General features: G+C 38.9%; 2 protein-coding genes across 2 annotated transcripts; one reads left to right on the top strand and one right to left on the bottom strand.

The window, feature by feature from the left end:
- The first annotated feature begins 923 nt into the window (after positions 1-923).
- Positions 924-20231, top strand: Hel89b (histone acetyltransferase 1). Its single transcript, XM_077424969.1, has 16 exons — positions 924-1406; positions 1982-2032; positions 2265-2512; positions 2597-2946; positions 3149-3503; positions 3584-4206; positions 4287-5059; positions 5148-5709; positions 5827-6121; positions 6337-6632; positions 6705-7018; positions 7493-8243; positions 8331-8597; positions 8775-9410; positions 9497-9693; positions 20046-20231. Exons 2-16 carry the CDS (start codon positions 2022-2024, stop codon positions 20071-20073), a joined length of 5706 nt encoding a protein of 1901 aa, XP_077281095.1. The 5' UTR covers positions 924-1406; positions 1982-2021; the 3' UTR covers positions 20074-20231.
- Positions 10095-18827, bottom strand: Agps (alkyldihydroxyacetonephosphate synthase). The gene is made up of 6 exons (XM_077424996.1): positions 18648-18827; positions 17812-17901; positions 15327-15607; positions 13274-13562; positions 11478-11787; positions 10095-11273 (listed from the first exon to the last, which is right to left on the bottom strand). The coding sequence occupies exons 1-6, from the start codon at positions 18719-18721 to the stop codon at positions 10500-10502; spliced, it is 1818 nt and encodes a 605-aa protein (XP_077281122.1). The 5' UTR covers positions 18722-18827; the 3' UTR covers positions 10095-10499.
- Positions 20232-22143: the final 1912 nt, after the last annotated feature.

Below are 22143 nucleotides of genomic sequence, written 5' to 3'. Positions count from 1 at the left end.
TTTCTGCATTCACTAGCGAAAAGTAATACCGATTCGAAGTAATATAATAATTAACAATAGAAATAAAAAAGAGAATATTTGATGCATAATTAACTTTAAACGCTTAATTATTTACATCATATTCGTTGCTATTATATTTACTAAAAGAAATTACAACTTTGTTCATATTTTTTAAAGCGACGACGACATGTCCGTGCATAAGCATCAATTAAGCTTAAAATATATGCATATCTTGAAATATGCGTCATAATAGATATGCAACAGATATGACATGTCCAGGATATACGGAGGCTGATACAGGCTGACCAAGGCTGACTAATAAAAAAAACGCGTAGCGATAAAAGAGTACTTATATATAATTGCGGTATATGCGCCTGTTTCTTGAGGTCAGCCCGAAACAGTAACGGCGCGCTAGCTAGAATTCTTTCTCTCTTCTACATTTTTAATATTTAAAATATTTAAAATAGTCTTGTTAATTTTAACAAGGATTATTAGTCAGCCTGTATCAGCCTCCGTATATCCTGGACGTATTATATCTGTTGCATATCTATTATGACGCGTTTCAAGATATGCATATATTTTATGCTTAATTGCTTATGCACGGACATGTCGTCGTCGCTTTAAAATATGAACAAAGTTGTAATTTCTTTTAGTAAATATAATTAATTGTGTAATAATGTAATAATTGTATTTTTTCAACGGATTTTTCTTCTTCCAGTAGATTTCTATACACCGTCTGCTCATACATATTTTATCTCGCGAAATGTAAGCGCACACAGCTGAAAAAAAATATTTAGTATATAATATATTATTATTAGTGAATTGGGAGAAAGAATTGCTACCGATGTTAGAGCCATTATCAACGAACCTTATATTTCGATATTTCATATATTCTTTATATTTTCCTTTTCTCTAAACATTAATTCTAATTAATTCCGGAATCATTGAACTGCAGTTATAATAACGCAACGCGCGTTAGTTATACGCTAAAAGAATTGATTATTATTAAATTACATAGAGGTAAGATTATTTTATTATTTTATTGATAAAAATTTGCAAAGCAAATAGATCGGATCGGAGTTCGCGGAGTCGGAAACCCTCGCGATTATTGAACGGGGAGAGCGGCGATTGGCCGGTCGGCGGATGACACGCGCAATGCGCACCGTCGGCGTCGGCCAATGAGGGCGAAAGCAGGGGACAAAACTCAGGTTCCTCGGCAATATGGCTGTCAGTATAAATTTGATGCTTGTAACATGAGTTTCTCTCCGAGAAATTTGACAAGCGTAAGCGTAGTTTCGCGTTACGCGCGGTGCGATGTGACTTTCGCGTGTCCGGCAATGCGGAAATGGCAACGCGAATCGGTTGAAGCCGGAGCCAGACAGCCCGAACGGTTTTTCAGAGAGCAGGTACGCGCGACCCACCGCCGTCGATCGTCCGCCGCCCCACGGCGACCGACCGCCTCGTTATGTCCATATTGCGCTCAAACCGACGCTCCGCGCTTTTCCCCGCGTTCCTCCCGCGTATTCGCGCGATGCGATCGCTCGCGAAGTAACGCTGGGGTACCATCGCCGTCACCGACGCGGCGACGCCGCGACGTCGTCGACCAGCGGTCGAGCGACGCGTCCTCGGTCCTCGCTTCGTCATCGCCACCCCGTTCTCCGTCTCTCTCCAGTCTCTCCAGTTCGACCTCCCTCGACCGTCCTCCCTATTCGCAACCACCGATAATCGTTTATCTGTTTGCCGCAATTTTACTCTTCCGGTCGAAGATAACGATCTCCAGAATGCCAGAGGAGAGTTTGCTCTCGGTGTCGGTTTCGTTTCCGTGTGTGAGATCCGGTATAATAGCACTGTCATTAATTTATGTTCGAATTAATAAGCATTAGGAGTAACGCGTTGAGAATATTGTGAAAGTTTTATAAGATACTCTTTCTAAGCGGACAAGCTGGACGAGCCATACGTGTTTCTGTTTTTATGATTTAAGGTATTCGCGAGTCGTCTATTCAGCAATATAGTTCGTCACCATGACGTCAAGGTAAATTTATAGTAAAATTAAATATTTGTAATTTTTCTCTGATACGTGTGCGGAATATTGTACAATGCTTTATAAACCTATTAATAAACACAGTTATACACATATAAAAAAAAATATATTTATTTATTTATTTATTTATATTTTGAAAGATACATTCTAAACAAATACTTTTAAAAGTTTTTTTCATTTTCCACCAATAATTTGTCACTATATGTCACATTTTAACTTTTAGATTGGACAGACTATTCATATTATTGGAGACCGGAACAAACGCAGTTACCAAAAGGGCAGCTGCGCAGCAGTTGGGAGAAGCGCAGAGATTACATCCTCATGATCTACATCATTTATTAGCGAGAGTCTCTACTTTGTTAAAATCTCCACAATGGGATACTCGAATATCGGCGGCCCATGCTGTGCAAGCTATACTTGCTCAAGTTCCACCTTGGGACCCACAATCAATTAAGAAAGAAGTCTCCGCGGGTAATATTAATACCTCGTTAAATAACTTTTTTATATCTTTTTAAAAATCCACGTATACGATATATGGCTGTTTTGAATTAACAGATGAACCAGAAGCGATTAAACGCAGGACTACCACCAAATTGAATTTAGAATCTTTTGATATGAGCAGAGTTCTAGCTCGTAGTTCACATCTTACTGGATCTGAGGGCACCGAGTACGACCTAACTGTATCAGAAGGGGAGCACGTGTCATTTCCCAGTCAGCAAGAAAAATTAGCTGCAAAACTAGGCTTTCATCCACGTTTGATAGGCGTCGATGATTTATTTACCGTCGAGGATCTTACTCCGGTACAGGCGCCACGCGTGACGCAAACTGCTACCGTACCTGTCGACGAAACTTTGAAACAACCAGCGGGATTGAGCAGAAGAGAAATGAATAGAGCGAAACGCAAAGTATTACGCCATTTTCAAGCTTTTATTCTATTATATAATCAATGTTTTCTTTGAATTATATCATTTCATTTGAATTAGTACGCAAGCGTTAAGAAATTTATAAAATGTTTAGAATCGCTTTATATGCTTTATGTAATTTACTGCTTTATGTAATGCAAATTTTGCAACGAAGATATGAATTATTTATATATTAACGATACAGGCGCGTCAGTCAGTGACGAAACAACGATCGCGCGAACCGGATGATCATCGCGCTAATGATGACCATTCAAATTCAATGAATGTTCAATCTCCATTAAATAACATTGGTGAACCACCGACCAAAAAAATGATATTAGAGGATGCGATCTCATCGGATACTGGATCAAAGTGCGGCTTATCTAACGAGCAAGTAAGCGGAGTGCCAGATGGTACTGGATGCTGGCCAGATTCCGTCGTAGATTGGCCTTTAGAATCCTTCGCGGAAAGTCTTTGTCAGGATTTATTTAGTCAAAAATGGGAAGTACGTCATGGAGCAGCGACAGCTTTGCGGGAACTCGTAAGACTTCACGGTAAAGGTATGTAAAAATCTGTAGTGTAATACAAATTTTTCTGGGTAATATTAAACGTTGAACGCTAAATGAACTTGAATTTATAGGAGCGGGCAAGACCACGGGTCAAACCTTGGAAGAGATGCGAGAGAGCCATTACGAATGGGTGATTGACGCTGCCTTACGATTGTTGTGCGTATTAGGGCTTGATCGATTTGGAGATTTCGTATCTGATCAAGTTGTCGCGCCGGTGCGTGAAACGTGTGCTCAAGCGTTGGGATCGCTTTTCCTATTGGTGCCCAGTGGTCCAAATGCCAAAGATACGCGTGGTGTTTTTCCTGGAATACTTTCTGTAATTCTCAAACTATTGGAGCACAACGAATGGGAAGCGAGACACGGTGCATTTCTCGCTTTAAAATATTTATTAGCCGTGCGAGACGATTTATTGGATGAGGTATTGCCAAAAGTGTTTCCCGCTATTATGCAAGGACTGTCCGATCCTGTCGACGACGTAGGTGCAGCCGCCGCGAGTGCGCTTATACCAGTAGCGCATGCTCTTCCACGATTATTGAAATCAACAGAACTGGAGGTTATCGTAATACGTCTTTGGCAATTGTTAAAAGAACAAGATGACTTGGCTGCGGCTTGTAACACCTTTATGGGTCTCTTGGCTGCGATACTCTCATTACCAGCGGCACACGCTTGCTTAACACCCCAACCATTGTCGCAGGTAATGCAACAATATTTTTATTATTTCGGGACATACGCATATTTAAATGTTTTCGAATAACGCAGGTGAATTTTGTTTAGGTATTACCACGTTTATGGCCATTCCTCAGCCATTCAAGTTCAAGTGTGCGTAAAGCCACGCTGCAAACACTGCAAACTTTAACTGGAAACGACAGCACGTGCAGCGAAAACGAGAAGGAGCGATGGGGCGAGGGTGGCGGATTAGTTTTACAGGAAGCATTGAGGCATGTGTTTCAATGCGTGCTAATCGAACATATTAGCGCGATACAAGACGTGGCCGAACGTGTCTGGGAAAATCTAGTCGTGCAGAGTGATCTCGAATTATTGTTACACGCGGCGTGCCCTCACGTCAGTACGTGGCTTTGTCTCGCCATGCAACCGGAACATGTGCCGTTCAATCCAAATTTGTTAATGACGGTTGCTAACGTTATTAAAGGCACGAAGAATAATCAAACGATTGCCCATTGCGACGGGCAATCGGATACTAATGGCGGAAACAGTAATATTAATACAAGTGCGAAATCATTGTCCGAACTAAAAATGTATATTGGTGGGATTGAAACGGTGGCATTGAATGTACGAAAGGCAAACGTGGTACAGGCTCGTTGCAGAGCGTCTCGTATGTTAGGATTGTTGTCGCACTATGTTGTACAACCTGCACCAGGTGTCATTTATCCACCGGACGTACCTAGTCCAGCGCTTTGTTATGCTAAGGTGCTATTGGCGCATCTAAATTCGCGATCGGCTCTGCAACGTACCGTTGTGGGGCTTACGATGTCTCGTTGGGCGACTGTGGATCCACTAAAGATACCCGCGATACCAGACATTCTCAGGTACGAAAAATAATTTGTATTAAAACGAGGAATATTTCATTTACCTAAATTACTGAAACGAGATGTTTTTTGTTTTTTCCTTTTTTAGCGACAGATTATTGGTTTGTTTGAACGAATGTATGTACTATGACGAGATAGCGGCTTCCTTCACGAGACTGCTGCATGAAAGCCGAGATTATATCGCGACTTTAAAACACTATAAACTTATGGTACCAGTTGAAGTGGATTCATCTGGTGTGATGACTCTTGATCAGATCGCTACACTTGCTGGAAAAACAATTTCCACCCTTTGCACTGTGGGAGCAAACGCAGGTGGAGGTGGAAATATTAACAGCGGTTCAATGGCTATTAAATTGAAACCTAAATTAATGGAAAGCTTAGAGGAGAGAAGGCGAGCGTTAGATGTCGGAGCAACTACGACGGCAGCACAACAACAGTCGTTGCATATTATGTCAATGGCTGCGCTCGCTGGTGCCGCCACGATGTTACATATTCTTCCTCAATCTCCTCAGCCACTTAATCCGTTAGTAAAACCGCTAATGGAAGCTATAAAGCGCGAGGAAAACGAAGAATTGCAAAAATTGGCTGCAAAACATTTGTCTCATTTGGTCGAGCTTTGTGTCGATCGAAAACCATCTCCGAACGCAAAGGTTCGTATATAAAATACACAAGATCATAAGAGAAAAAAACGAATGCGAGTGTATCTCTAAAACTATCGTATATCCTTTCTATGGTGCAAGAGGTTATTAAATAATTATCTGTTACAGATTTCTGCCAATTTGTGTACATTCCTATGTTCTGATGTTGAGTTCACCCCACGGGTATGTTGCGCCGGTGACGTTGAAATTTTTGATGGAATACTCACTTTGAATAACAGGCAAAAACATGCCGAGAGAATAGCATATAATCGAGGCGCAGGTAGTGGACTCGGCAGCGGTAGAGGCCCTGGTAGGCCACCGACGACTGAGATTCCTATTGAGGAGTTACTCGCTTGCGAAGAACCAGAAGCCAAAGCCGCTAGAACGCGCCGGCGTGGAGCTACATTGGCATTAACAGCTATAGGTATACATTCTTAAAGAGTTAATACTTAAAGAGATCGCGTCCCGATGTGTATTAATCAAAATTAATTAATGCTTAACTAAATGTTTGCTCTGACTTGTTAAAAAAAGACAAGGGAATCGATTAAATTTCAATTAATTGTATATAATTAACTTTTATGAGAACGATCTATAATACATATGTAAGCTATATTTTAAAATATTTCCATATTCTTAAAGCTACTCTCTTCGGTTCTCAATTACCTGATCGCTTACCTCAACTGTGGGATTTGATTTTACCGAACACACTAAAGGACGCAACCAAACAAGATAATATACAAGAAGAGGAAGGAAATCAATTAATTTTCGGCTTACAAGTATTAGAGATCGCGGTGCCGAGTTTAGCTAAGTCTCTGTTACCGCCTGCGTTAGAATGTCTGCCACGTTTGTGCAGTCTATTGGCACATCCGTACAAAGCCGTTAGGCATATGGCCTCGCGATGTATAGCGACGTTAGCTACTTTAAATACAGAGAAGGTAATAAGCTTTATCACAGATGCATATTAATAATGATGGAAGATCAAATGGACTAAGAATGGTTTCTTTCAGACAATGGTACACATAATACGCAGCGTTATACCACTCTTAGACACAACTGGCAGTGAGAAGAAATGTTCTTCGGGCATAGTGGCACCGAACGAAGTCGATTCCGTACGTCAAGGAGCTGCAGAAGCTCTAACTTGTATCGTCGAGAGCTTAGGTGTACACGTGGTGCCATATGCTGTACTCTTTATGGTACCCTTATTAGGACGTATGAGCGATCAAAATCAATCTGTAAGACTCGTTTGTAGCGCGACATTCGCTACGCTTGTGCAACTATTACCGCTAGATCCTGGCGCAATTTCGGACCCACCAGACCTAGTGTACGTTATTCATTTTATGCAAGATTATATTTATAATGTTCGATAATAGGTACATTTGGTGTATGCAATGATATTCCTTGAAATCTATTTCAGTTTTCATCAGCAACGATTACAAATAGTTACAAAAATATCTGTGTTCGATAACTATCAAATTTAAATTTAAATTCATAGACAAAATTGGAAAAGAAAAAACGAACATTGGCAGCGCAATAACAATTATTGAATGTTGAACATCAATGATCGCACTTGCGCCGCGATTATAGTGTACCGCGCGAGTATTGTATCATCGTTTTCAAAAATACTGAATTTACTGACAGATTAAGCAAGCTATAAAATTTAATTAATATTGATTAATACTTATAAAGATATTCCAGCAAGGCATATCGCCAATTTATTCACCAATTGTGTATATTATCGAAAACTCGCACTATCGACACTCGAGTTCAATGATGCTCATGTAATATCATATCACAGGCAAGAAAAGGCACAAGAGAGAAAGTTCTTGGATCAACTTTTGAATCCTCGTAATATTCCCGATACGGAGCTACCGATTCCCGTAGCCGCGGAATTACGTTCCTACCAACAACAGGGTTTGAATTGGCTCAATTTTCTGAATCGTTATCATCTTCATGGAGTTCTGTGTGACGACATGGGTCTCGGAAAAACATTACAGACACTTTGTATTCTGGCGTTGGACCATCATCGCAATCCACAGGCACCTACCAGTCTCGTAATATGTCCACCAACTCTTACCGGTCATTGGGTATACGAAGCTGAGAAATTCTTCAAGGCGAAGGATTTGTCGGTCATTCAGTATGCTGGTACACCGCAAGACCGTGAGAAATTGCGTCCCCGGGTACCACATCACAAACTCGTAGTTGCCAGTTATGACATTGTACGAAAAGACATCGAATTTTTCGAAACACATCAATGGAATTACTGTGTGCTCGATGAAGGTCATATAATAAAGAACTGCAAAACGAAAAGCGCCAAAGCCACGAAACGATTGCACGCGAATCACAGGCTCATATTATCTGGTACGCCTGTACAGAACGACGTGCTCGAGTTGTGGTCTCTATTTGACTTTCTGATGCCAGGCTTCCTCGGCAGCGAGAAACAATTTGCCGCTAAATATTCCCGTCCCATCTTGGCCTGCAGAGAGCCGAAAGCAGGACCGAAGGACCAAGAAGCTGGTGCTTTAGCTATGGAAGCTCTGCACAGACAGGTAATTTGCGTGTCACGTGTTCTCGTTGTCGTTGCAGTTAGGGTTATATTACGGTAATACTTCAGGATAATCAGAAATTGATTACAGGTATTGCCATTCTTATTAAGACGAAACAAGGAAGATGTGCTGCAAGATTTACCACCTAAAATCACGCAAGATTATTACTGCGATTTATCGCCTTTACAACGTATACTTTACGAGGATTTCCGCACTCGTCATTCGACCCTCGCCAACAGCTCCTCGTCTTCGAACGATTCTCAAAGTAGTCACGTGTTCGAGGCGCTACGCTATCTGCGTAATGTGTGCAATCATCCCAAATTAGTGCTAAGTCAAGGGCATCCACTGTATCGAACAGTACGTATTCGAAAACAAAAAATTTTAAATATATTAGGAAAAAAATATTTAAAGAAAGAAGTAAATATAATCTTGTCTCACAGTGTTACATTTCTCAATTTTTTTCCGTTGCTTAAGTTTTTAAACCTGCTGTAATGTGATTTTCATCACCCTATATAATTCTTCTAATATTTTCAGGTATGCGATATGTTGAAACAGCAACAAAGCACTCTGGCAGAAATCGAGCACGGCGCCAAGTTGCTTGCATTGAAGCAACTGCTATTAGATTGTGGTATTGGGCAACCGCAACAAACTCGCAAATTCTCCGTCGCCATAAGTCTTACCACGGAAAGCGCCCATTCTCAGGAACAGCAATTAGTCAGCCAGCATCGCGCTCTAATTTTCTGTCAGTTGAAAGCAATGCTGGACATTGTCGAAGAAGATTTACTTCGCACGCATCTGCCGACAGTAACGTATCTTCGTCTGGATGGCAGTGTACCGGCGGCGCAGAGGCACTCTGTCGTGGCGCGTTTTAATGCTGATCCATCGATAGATGTTCTTCTATTGACTACTCAAGTCGGTGGTCTTGGATTAAATTTGACGGGAGCAGACACCGTCATATTCGTGGAGCACGATTGGAACCCCATGAAAGATCTCCAAGCAATGGACCGCGCGCATCGTATAGGCCAGAAGAAAGTAGTCAACGTATATCGTTTGATTACTAGATCGACAGTGGAAGAAAAAATCATGGGACTACAAAAATTCAAGCTTCTCACTGCGAATACGATAATATCAACGGAGAACGCCTCTTTGGAAACCATGGCTACTGATCAAGTAATTAAACAATTAATACTGAACTTTGGATACTGAGTTTTAGTACCAAAACTCACACGATGTATAATCCAATGTAATTTCTTTAGTTGTTAGATCTATTTTCATTGGATAACGGAAAGGAGAAGAGGACGGATCATCAAGAGGACACTGTTTCAAAACTTTCTGGCCTACCGGGAATTAGCCGTTCTGTGCTAGATATCCTACCCGAACTCTGGGAACAGCAGCAATACGACGACGAATACGATCTCGACTCATTTCTGTCTACTCTGAAGGCTGATAGCCAGTAAGCTTACCAGTACCTCGATAAATCAATCATTCAACGTAGATTTAGAGCTCGGCAAGTTCTTCGCGTAGCTCAATGTTGGCACATACGATATCAAATGAATGAAGAAGAAATTGTAGAAATCAGATCCGGTTGTTGACTCTTGGTTACGTATAGTTCCAGTAATTGTAGCATATTCCCAATGGCCAAAAGTGATCACTTACGTATAATTTACGTAATAATAATAATAAAAACTACGCCTGATTAAGAGTTAACAAATCTAGCCCTGTTACAATGGAACACAAGTTGTTAATTCTTAACAATAAGGAAAATGACATTATCATCGTACCTAAACTCAAATAACCTATAGTCGATAGTAAGTAGAGATAAATTAAGGTATCTGTGCGTAAGGTAAACGTGTGTTTTGTTTAGTTATAATAATTTATAAAAATGCCGATATATACAATTACAATTCCGCATTTGTACCAAACGACGCCACGGTGCATAATTATTTATAATGTATATTATACTAGTCTCTTTTTTTTTCTCTCTATATCATTAGCAAACGAATCAGCAAACAACAATACCAGTTGCTAACTACGTGCATTCGCCATTATAATGAGAAAATCGAATTCTTCATTAGAAAACATCACATGGAACAATCTTAATGGCAAGTTGATGAGATATTGTAACTTTTGGCCGAAGGTATACGAGATCACATCAATTTGCTACAATCAAACTTTTCAATGATTTAAGATATCGGCACTAACGGAGTATACGAAATAGCTCTATAGATTCCCCACTATGTCGCACGTACGGCTTTTAATTCACAATTTGGATTTATTCCCTGAAACCATATTACCCGTTGCGAATATATTATGCGGATCCAAGTGCGCCTTAGTCGCTCGATAAAGCGAAACACCCGCTTCCCCGACGGCTTCGGGATAAAACGACGCGCGTATTTTGCCTACTCCATGATGATGGGAGAGCGATCCTCCATTGGCGAGTATCTCCTCTCGCGCCGCATGCTCGATGGCCTCGTAAGTTTCCACGGGATTCTCCATGTCTGCGTAGCTAATCGCCAAGTAAAAATACACGCAACAACCCGCGTCATAAGTCTGCGTGACGCGGCAGGAAATAAAATATTTACGAACGCCGTACGCCTTACAGTCCCTGGCCACGCGAGACTTAACATTTCTGCACAGTGATAATGCGCGGTTCCAAGAAACAGAAGTCTCGAACGATTCTGCTAACACGTTAAACTCGAGTCCAAGGTCACGGATGTACGCTATCACGAACGTTAACATGTAACCTCGTTCACCGTTCGCCTCGCCTGCCGGTATCCCACCGTACTTATCAGCTATCTTGTAAATTTTCCGTTCCTGAGCCGCAACATCCGCTGCTACGTCGCCCTCTATCAATAGCGTGGCCACGCATATCTGATCCCATCGGAAACCCTTTATTCTAGTGATGTACATATGTTTTAATCCTTGCAGGATCAAGCTGCCCCAACCAGATTCCGGGCGTAGAGTTTGCCCCATTTGGAACTGCTCGTTGTCCATTAAGCGGATGCTGGCGGGTTGACATCGTTCCTTCGCGATCTATACATTCATAACGAAATTACATTCTTTTGTCGATCTTGCACGATGTACAAGGTGGATCGTATATTATTCCTTTTTTGCCCTTGCAACCGGATGTACAATGGCTGCCGTCGGCTTTCACGATATTTATTTTGGGCAAGTGTTAACAAAGCATCACGGCCTTTACCGGTCGGCTTAATGTAAAAGTCAACAAAGGATACGCACCTCTCGTAACGCGTGAACACCGCTCAGAAAATGTGGGAACACAATACTGCCGTATTTCACCACTCGTGGCAACGGTCTTATCTTTAGTACGACCTCCGTGATAATACCCAGCGTTCCCTCGCTGCCAAGTATCATATGATCAAAATCCGGGCCGCAAGACGCGCGAGGTACCAAACTACCTCTTTCCAAAGTGATAACAGGATCCTCTGTTCTTCCAGTGACCATTCGTATCCGCACGACCAAATCCTCAATGTTGCCGTACGTATTCTTTTTCATGCCGCTTGCCCTAGTCGCCACCCATCCACCTAAACTATTCGAGACAAGCTATTTTCAGCTTTCCGTGCGTTCGAAATTTTGTTTCGCACATGTGAAGAAAAACTTTTAAATTACTGATTTATTAGTCAGGGTTAAGTTTCAAATACGGTTGAGGCAAATCGTTGAAATATCTACATATATTTACATATATGTATGCAAGTATACATATGTAAATAGATATAGAGATATTTCAAAGGATACAAGTTACACATGCTTTTATTAGTTTAACTTTTCAAGAATACTAATGCATTTTGTATTTTGATTGAAAGTTGCAGTCATGTCTTGTATATCTTATATTTGAAATATTGTAATATTATTTATCTTCAATCAAATAAGAGATAATTCGATTCCTTTTCATAGTTTATATTTTGTGCTTTACACACAACCCTGACACATTTTTATGGTACTTTAGCTGAACCCTGAATTACCGTAAAAATATATATTAACGCTTCACTGTATTGTATGTACGCGGCGATATATTTTATGGCGATGTATAGTACGAAAAAAATGAGTCTTGTTTGCTTTTCATGCTATATGCATTTAAATGCATTTTAAAATAGCTCACACTGATCTCTGGTTTCCGTTGTACGCGTTTCCGCGCATTATAATAACTTATAATAACGCGCGGCAATGCGTGCATGGAAACCAGGGGTGAGCTGACAAATCAATATCGAGTTCTGTAAGAAACGAAATCAAAGTATGTTTTTTGTCATCGCAAATATTATCATATATATGTGTATATCAGTGACTGCATATGTATAAATATGTTATTTATGTATGTATTCTATATATATAATATACACACACACACACATATATATATATATATATAGATATAGATATAGATATAGATATAAGTATATATATGCAAGATATGATATAGATATAGATGATATAGATATAAGTATATATATAACTGTTTAAAGTTCACTAATGTCATTATGCAGCATGCAGAAAGACACTAATAATTGTTTTTTATTCATTGTGCATGTAATCTAAAAAGCTTTTTTTAATTAACGTGATTTATGGCTAAATATGTGTTTTGTACCACCCTTTTTTTTTTCAAAGTACCTATTACACCCACTTCATCATATTATGTATCTTGATAAATAAAATTACTTTTATACGAAATTATAATTTAAATTCATTTCGTGAATTAAAATTAAAAAAAATTTTAACTGAATTTACACTGAGCAGGAATCGTTTCCATTTATTAACCAGGGTTGAGGCAAATGATAAGAAATAGAGTCTATATAATATATTAATTTTGCAGAAAAATTTAGATTTTTTATTTGAATGGTTATAGAAAAAATAATTGTCAGTATAAAGGTTTGCAATTTAAATATATGGAAAATATTAGGTAATGAGAAATTTGTCAAATTTTGTTATTTAATTGAATTATCTCGATGTACCATGCATTCGTACAGAAACGAGAAACTCGACTTTACGCATACTCTAATCGGATATTAGACTTCACGTACCTGGAGAACTCATAAGAATCGGGCTCGTGACCACATGTAAATCCTTCGGAGCGAAGTAACCGTTCCAGATCTTGACCGATTATGCCTGATTCGCAGCATATCAACAAATTGTCCCTATCTATCCACAATATCCGATTCATTTGTGACGTGTCTAATGAAATTATCGTGCGACGTTCATCCGGGGGACAACACGTCGCGCGGCTGACGCTGGTTCCACCGCCAAAAGGTATGCAGACGACCCCATAGTGTGCGCACATATTGACAATCTTGACGACATCCTCGTGGCATTCTGTAGGTATGAATATTAATAGAGGACACCTCAGAGCGAAAATTTTTCAACGAAAGGAAGAACCAAAACACACGTTTTCACTCATGCGCTGTAATAAATATACATAAGTAAATGCACTTATGCAGAATGGGAAACATCAAAGTATGTTATTTTCTCAGAAAGCTATCAGGGACATTCATAACTCACAAGTGATTAGTAACAACATTTTTTGTGGTACTTAAAGATTGTGAAAATTTCTCATAAAATAGGATTCTTGGATTTATCAGAAGCGGACTATTCCCATTTTTAAAATGGAATCATGCTGTTTTTTAACGATACAATACAGTGATTGCAATACTGTGAAGTTACTTAGAGTAAGTAACTGTGAGTAAGTTGCGCTTATTTTAAGTTGGGCAAATTTTTGACGAAAATTTTTGTTGCGATAATTTTGTTGCCCAGTGATTCCACGCGCGCGGAAAATGCGATTCATTTATATCAATTTTACTTTTAATAAAGTTAATTTTTGTAATCTGTCTTAATTCAATACTTTTCACTTGTTATTAATTTGGTAGATAAGTATTTCTATTTAGTAACTGTCATTTACTCTTTAAATTCTGGACAATCTTGTCACCTACATGTGAAAGTGAAAGGAAAGACTTGGATATATTAGTTCGGTTAAATATCCAACCTTAAGCACCTGAGCAGAAATATATTATTTATTATTCTTGTTACAACTCGTATGTCACGTGCAATATTGATTTATTTCTGTGGATTTCAAAGTATGCGAAGTATGCTATTTATTTTAACGTCGTAATAACCGCTTTATGACACCGAGAATTTTCATGTGTGCGCAACAAAAAATCTTACGAATGTAAGATAATGCAACGAAATTATCTGATCCAAACTAACTAAAATTACATCGAATAAAATATTTGATAAAATCTATGTAGTCGTGTATATAGATGGCTATATAATAATGTGACATTAAAAATAAAATCAGTGAAACTGGTTAACGTAATTTCTTGCATTAGTTAAAATTGAACAGAAATAAATTAATCGTACACAACTTTAAGGATATTTCGTATTAAAAAATAATTTCGAATTAAACTTTGAATTAAAAAATAATGTTATTATTCATTACACAGCAAATTTTATTAAGACAAGCATAAACAATAGATTTATCGCTATTTTTCAACAAAATAAAAATATATCAATACGCATCAGACACATACTTATAATTCAAGATGGCAAAAGATCGCCAGTAGCACTCTACAATTGCATTACGACACAATTAAATAGGCGGAGTAATAACATACATTGATTATTACTTGCAGAAAAAAAGATTGACGTACGAAAGAAATTTCTATTCGCAATTGTTTTGTGTACAACCATATGTATATTATACATATGTACAATATGTTTTATTTTAATTCTTTTTAATCGCAATTCTTAATGATTATTTGAAAAATATTTCCAGTGCAAGTTATTTCGTTCCTAAAAAGACATTTTATGTTTATCATAATAACTTAATTCAAGATGAAACCGTTTCGAATATTTGAAGATTATTTCTATTCGTTTAAATAATTTTTCTTTTTATATAAATTCTTTTGTTTTTCTATTTGAAAAAAATATGGAAAAATTTTTTTTTCAAAAATTTAACGATCATATTATCTCGTTAATAGATATTTTTTGAAGGCCAATATTATATGGATTAGTACAAACTCTGATCAAACTCCGCCTACTTATTGCAGTTGTTATGGCAAGGATGAAAAAATATCAACTTACTGGGCCACAGGACAATATCCGGTATCCTTTCGAAGGAGCTGTACTTCAAAAGATAAATTTCTCGCAACGTGTGACCGTGTGCTCGAAACAGACGATCGATACCATTGGTTGAATAGTCGATCGTCAATTCCTCGATCGCTTCTAACAATTCTGCAGAAAGAATTGGTTCTGGAAAGTCCTTCGGTAAATTTTGAGGCGTGTTCTTCATTTCCCACGTTATATCGAAAGTTGTTTCGCACCATTTTGTGAAATATGGAAGCTCCCGGTTTCCAATGGGATATCTAAAAAATATATCAAAATTCGTACTATTTACAGGGAAACTGATCTTTACGTAGCATATGTTCTAATCAAGTTATATACGCGTACGAGATTACATTTCCGATTGTCCGCAATAATCGCTCTTAGAAGGAAGTAAACGCAAGTCGAGATAATTATACAATCGTTGAGAATAGCAGCCAAACAGTCATGTATTGACTTAAGAGAGACGTAGCCTTTTAAAAAAACCTTTCGAAAAATAAATTATATTGATCTTTCCTTTCGTCTTTTTTATATTAGAATGACTAAGTGACTGGAGTTATTTATATGTTTATCAACAAGGCTAAAGAAGTTCTTTTTATCAGCTATCGACATAAAGACGATAAAGCAGTAATTATCATAAATATCTGTACGTGTTTCAAAAGACGATGAGATATCACATAATAATTATCGTTTTTTTCTTTTTACGTTAACTGCAAGTTTGCAATTTAAAATTATTCTTTAGCAGCAGATGTTTTAAATTCTTTACGTTACGCTGCAATTTTGGCTCGAAATATAGTTGGTATCAAGACGTATCTTATAACGCAAACTAAACAACTTTGATAATGAAATTCTTATCACTTCTATTACTTATGATATCATACGATTACAATCACTGATGCATCATCGTGCTAAAAGAAATTTAGACTTCAAAAATAATAATTTTTAAGAAATTATAAATTAAAATACTATTTTTTAATTTATAATAATAACAACTTTGATATTTTCATATTAAGAGATTTTCGTATTTAATTGTAACTTCTAAAATATGCCATTAAAACATGTTGTTTTATTATTTACGTTACGCAATACGATTATACACTTTTAAATTTAATTACGTTCCGGCCGATAACGTAATATTATCCAAGTTACGAGTATTAACATATTTTTCTGGGGAACTTCTTTTTGAAGTAATTATCATTACAGTGTTAATGGCAATTCCATTCCCATGTGCAGTTTTTTCCTTTTTTTTAGAAATTTATGCAGACAAAGTCTTCAATTGATTCGCTGGCGAAACGCATTATACTAATAAGTATCACTCGAGAAGTGCAAATAAAAGGTGTATGTACATACGCTATAAGACATCGCAACATGCATTAACGATACGCGCTTGCCAGTAATTGAATAAATATAATTAGCTAGTAGACAGACATAAAAAAACGAGGTAATACGCAAGAATTTCAACGTTCAACGTATACATTTGTGGCAAGCTAAAATCTCTCGATGCTACGGATACCTATTCATCGAAATCTGATGTACTTTTTACGGATACGCACAAGAGAAACGGGCTAATTAAGCGTTGGCGCTTACCAAACCCGGTAAATGAGGCGCGAAAGTTATTTGTGTAAATTATTTACGTATTTTCCAATCTTAGGAAACTGCGCGCCGACTATATTGTCATTATTGTCGGATTTGCAACACAAGCCAGTATATATTTATAGTCGAATTTTATATTTAAGACCGTCTTAAGTATACGATCTTAAGATGTCATTAATCATTTACCCAGAGCCGTATTAGTATCTTAAGACATAACTTAAGACGGTCTTAAGCAGTAAAATCCCCTCCCTCCGCCCTAATTAAATCTATTAATTAGAGGGAGGGAGGAGATTTTACTACTCCAACCAGAACTGTGTGTCGCAAGTCTGACTGAATATAGTTAACACGCAAAAAATCGTGAATCGAAATATATTTCCAATGTAATTAGGAATGATTATGACGAATCGAATACGAGTCGAATAAAATATATTTTTTACGTTTGAATATATCTTTTATATCTTCATTATACTTTTTATACTAGTATTATACTAGTACTCTTCTAAGTAGTAGTAAACATATATTTTTTATTCTTCCTATATATTTAGCGATGGTATAACTGAATGTTATATATGTATATTTGAGAATCATTATTAATACTTAATTGAATAATATATGACTTTTAAATATTTTTTTCTCGTTTCTCATCTTTATGCACCATCGTAAATCACAATACATAATTTGGTAAACTTAAAAAGAACGTACATTTTAAACTTATAATACATTACGATATTTCTCCACTTAATTCCGTTCTTAATGTTGTCTTTACGCAACATTCAACAGCAGTTATGCTCGATACGATGGAATCGAACCGAAATCGAAAGTTAATCGGTGAAGATTTCAAGACGGTATAGGGACAAGGTCTTACGAAACTCACCTGTCACCAATAAACTCTATCACGCTCCTGTCGTTGACGCGAAACCCGGAATCCTTGTAGCCCCAGCCGTTCCATCTTAACAACTGCTGCCTTAAACACCAACAGCAACGTAGACGTGAGTGGTCTAAAAGACCGAAAGCCGAATATATAATTATATCTCGCGACCCGCGACATGCGCGAGTCTCGAAATATTTCGAACTCTCGGCCCGTGTGCCGCGCGCGGCGCGCACAATTTTGCCACGTGACCGAGCTGGGGCTCGCCCGGCTCGGTCGAGCGCGGTTCGTAAAAAAATTTTTATTTTTCACGATTTTTCGAAATTTGCGTACGTCCATTTCCTCCGCTTTTGCCGTTATTCCGTTCGAGCCGCTAAATTTTCTACCGATAACAAAAAAAATAGAGCGATAAAAAAAGTACCTGCATCGCAGTTATTAATAATTCGCGCAAGTAACGAGAGAATGATGAGGAAGGAAGAAAAGGGGCACGGAAAGTCTCTTATCGATCGACATTACGATTACGTGACAATGTCACTCGAGCCTAGACCCGCGACGCGGCGGGGGGAGGGGGAGTCATGTCATAACGTCGACAATGAGTCACGAATTTTTGCACACGCAAAGCGCACACAGGGTATGTACACAGTTGCGAGAGGTGTGGCCGGTCGCCGGTCGCCGGTCGCGAGGTATTGCGGATTGCGGTGCGTGCAATACGACGCGCATTCGCGCATGTACGGTACAGGGGCGCATCCGCCCCTCGGGCCCTCGACGCTCGACAGAGGCGAATGCGTGTGACGTGTGAGCGAGGAGCGAGTACCGCCGTACCGCCCGAACGCGAAACTGACCTGATTTTCGGCACGACGCTCTCAAACTCGATCGGGTTGTTCGCGCTCGTCCGACGCTTCTCTTGCTCCGACATATCCGCTGCGCGGATAAAGAGCTTATTGTTCAACCCGCGCGGAGAGAAATTAACCCTAAACCCCGCGCTCGCTCGGACGGCTCCGCGTCCACTATTGACACGCGCACCGGCAAACCAAATTTAAATCGATAGAGCCTCCGCCCGACCACCCATCGGCGCGGCATCGGCCGCGCCAATCAGCGGCGATCGCGCACGTGTCACGACCGGCCTATCGCGTCAGCTTCTAAGCGAGAAATCGACCAATCCGCTGCGTCCCACATACGCGTTATCGTCGGCGTCGTGTCGTTGCCGATATGTTGCCCCACCGCAAACATAATCCTATTGCGTAACAAGGCTGTTCACAATTAATCTTCGCATTACCACCTTCTTATATTTTGAATTTCCTAAACATCGTTACGTATGTACATTAAAATGCATCTAAAGTCCAAAGTATAACTGCGAGTAGAAATAAACAGCGGCAAAATAATAACTTTGCGTCTCTCGATACTATCTAATAAAGAAATTTTAACTCGTGTCTTAAGGCTATACGGTCCACTACTTGACGCTACAAATTCTTTGGAGCGTCCTCTTCTTCTCTTTTTTCTTCATTGAAAGAAAAGAGAAGAGAAATACTTCGAAGCATTTGTAGCGTCAAGTGGACCGCAGCCTTAATAAAGTATATGTTTTTACGTTCAAATATGAATAAGGTAGTAAATAGTAAAAGTGGTAAAAGTAGATCGAAATAGAAAGCATATATAGAAAGCAAATAGAAAGCGCAAGATTTGAAGAACATTAAAACAAGAAAAGTGGCCGCGTCTTTTTCGAAATCTTTGTCTTTGGAATGCGAAAAATTTTTCAAACGTGTCGATTGGCTACGGAATAGAGAATTTCTGGAGACTCGAGGAAAGTTTCGCGTTTCGCGAACGCCACTGCGCAGTGCGTGGGCGCGCAAAAGAAAGAGAAAGAAGAAAGAAACGCCAGTGTCGCCAGTCGCGCGTTGCGCCACTCGCCAGCGCCAGTCATTATCCTTTGCCTCTCTCCGGCTCTCTCTTTATTTATTCTGACATGAGAGACGCTCGGGCTATTTTTGTGGCATCTGTCCCGTTATGTGCTCATGGTGCTCATTTATAACAATGTACGCTTTTAACAGCTTTTAATGAGGGTGGTATAAACTTTTTAATGCAGAAGAGTGTTGGGGAAATTGTTAAGGAATGGAGAATATACCTATATATCAATGGTTATAATTGTTGTCGAAAATTCGATATCTTGTGACTTGTCACTGAACCGTTATAACACTGCTAGTCGCAAAATGCTTCAAGTTACCTTTGTGATCGCTTTCTTTTAGGAGACTCAACACGATGCGTCTCGACTAGTCTCGCTGTTATAAGAGATCTGCCGCCAGTATGGACACGAATGGCGCGGAAACGTACGATGAGGACGTGAACGATCAACCGGTCGATTACAGCAAGAAATATGTCGAGAGAACGGCTGTGCCGCAGAATCAACGCCTGGCCGATGAATCGCAAACGAGCCGCGTCGCGAAAAAGGAGTTCGACGAGCGCGACGACAAGGTGGACTTGTTTGGCGACTATGCGGAAACCGATCTTGATCAGCCTACGGATTATAGCCTGCGATACGCCGAGGACGACACCGACGAGGAGGAGAAGCGGAACAATGAGTACTTTGCTGGCAGCGAACAAGAAGATACCGTCAAGACTTATTGCACAGAGGGAACGCCCTATGAGACTCCCTTTAACTTTTCCACAGCTACTTCCATGTCGGATCTTCGAGTTGAAGATATAAAAGAGAAGGTGACAAAAAAGACGAACCAAGTAGCCAGCAAAATATCCACGTCCTTCGTCGAACAGACCGAAGCTCTTAATTGCGACGAGCAAGATGGTCCACGAACGAAAGAGCTTGAAGAAGACACGTCGAAGGATACCGCGGTTCTTAATCCTGGACAAGTAACTCCAGAGAAGATAGTAAATTATTATGAAGAAGAAGAAACGTCTCGTGGCTTCTCGCGTGCCAATTCGCTTAGTTCTCTGAGTAGCGCGATGACTCCTCAGAATAATAGCGCGGAAGTTATATCGAAAGAAGATTCGCCTCCTCCTGTGAATAAGGAAGAGTTGGAAAATAATGATCGCAGCGCGAGGTTGAATAGCGATCGGATCGAGTTGTCATCGGTGAGCGATAATTCTTTTGAAAATAAGAATAGCCCACGTGTGTTGGACAAAGAAGGTTTGTATCTCATATTAAATTGACGATAAAAATTATATATAAAAGTACATTTCTCCATATATTGTATAATTTTAACAAATATGTAATGTCACAACGAGATATCCATATGTTACAGGAAAAATGGTGACGTTTGGTGGCCAAGATTACTATGCGGAAGAAACTCCTTTAATGTTTTCGCGCTGTAGTTCGCTTGGTTCGTTGAGTGGTTTTGAACAATATTCTATACACGATGATCGTAGTTCTGTGATCAGTGACTTTAGGTAAGTTCTATTTGAAAATGTAAAACTTACATCTAAAATACAGAATTTATATTAAGCGCCAATGTTACGATAGTATATTATAATTGTATTTTATTTCCAAGATTACTACTTCTTAGGAAATATTTTAAATCTTATTTACTTAATACAACAATAATTCTTCTTCATATGTACGTAAAATAATGCCATTTTGATTTATTATTTCCTCAGCCGTAGAACCAGTGGTGTAGTCTCACCCAGTGAACTGCCTGATTCACCCACGCAAACAGTTTTACCCAGTCCGCGTAATCATAAAACTCAGAATGCAGAATTTATATCAAAAATACAAGAAGAAGCAGTAAGACCATCGGTCCGACATTTATGTAGGCAATACTATTAATCACCAATACGACGATGATGATAATAATAACAATAATATTAATTTAAATTTAAATTTCATATCTGTTGCAGTATTTCCTAAACCGAATGTCACGAGGAATAGTGTTTTTGAAGATGACATTGCCACTTTCAAGGAAGAATCAACGCCAATTGAATTTTCTAGCGCAACCAGTCTAAGTTCTCTTACGATTGACGACGAAGTCAAAATACCTAATGACACCAAGACGTATTGCATAATGGAAGGAGTATTTGATACAAATGAGAAAGATGTTCGTGTACTTGAAAAAGATATGCTTAATATGAAAATAAACAGCCCAGAGAACAACGTGAAAGAGGAACAAGTAAGTGACGGCGATGAAGATGACGAGGATATGTTGGCTGCCTGTATTAACGTGGGAATGCAAACTAACAGGTAATAAACTATAGAAAAATAATTTATTAGATAATTTAAAATAAAATTTTTACAAATGTATTTACACAGATATAGACAGTCTCTGAACTCTCAGAAATCTGTACGATCAGAGGCAACGAGCATCTTAGTGCCATATCAGAGAAATTCTATCCCAA

This window comes from Temnothorax americanus, unplaced genomic scaffold (genome assembly GCF_048541705.1).
Source record: "Temnothorax americanus isolate GAGA-0224 unplaced genomic scaffold, ASM4854170v1 Scaffold9, whole genome shotgun sequence".
NCBI classification, from domain to species: Eukaryota; Metazoa; Arthropoda; class Insecta; order Hymenoptera; family Formicidae; genus Temnothorax; species Temnothorax americanus.
Note: the sequence above shows the minus strand (reverse complement) of the source record. Positions and strands in the feature narration are given on the sequence as shown.

Coding starts and splice junctions, on each gene's coding strand:
- Hel89b (XM_077424969.1), top strand. Junction 7,019..7,492: donor TCGGACCCACCAGACCTAGT/GTACGTTATTCA, acceptor ATCATATCACAG/GCAAGAAAAGGCACAAGAGA. Junction 8,244..8,330: donor TGGAAGCTCTGCACAGACAG/GTAATTTGCGTG, acceptor AATTGATTACAG/GTATTGCCATTCTTATTAAG.
- Agps (XM_077424996.1), bottom strand. CDS start 18,721: ATGTCGGAGCAAGAGAAGCGTCGGACGAGCGCGAACAACCCGATCGAG. Junction 17,902..18,647: donor AGCGTCGTGCCGAAAATCAG/GTCAGTTTCGCG, acceptor TTGGTGTTTAAG/GCAGCAGTTGTTAAGATGGA. Junction 11,274..11,477: donor GTGTTCACGCGTTACGAGAG/GTGCGTATCCTT, acceptor ATGAATGTATAG/ATCGCGAAGGAACGATGTCA.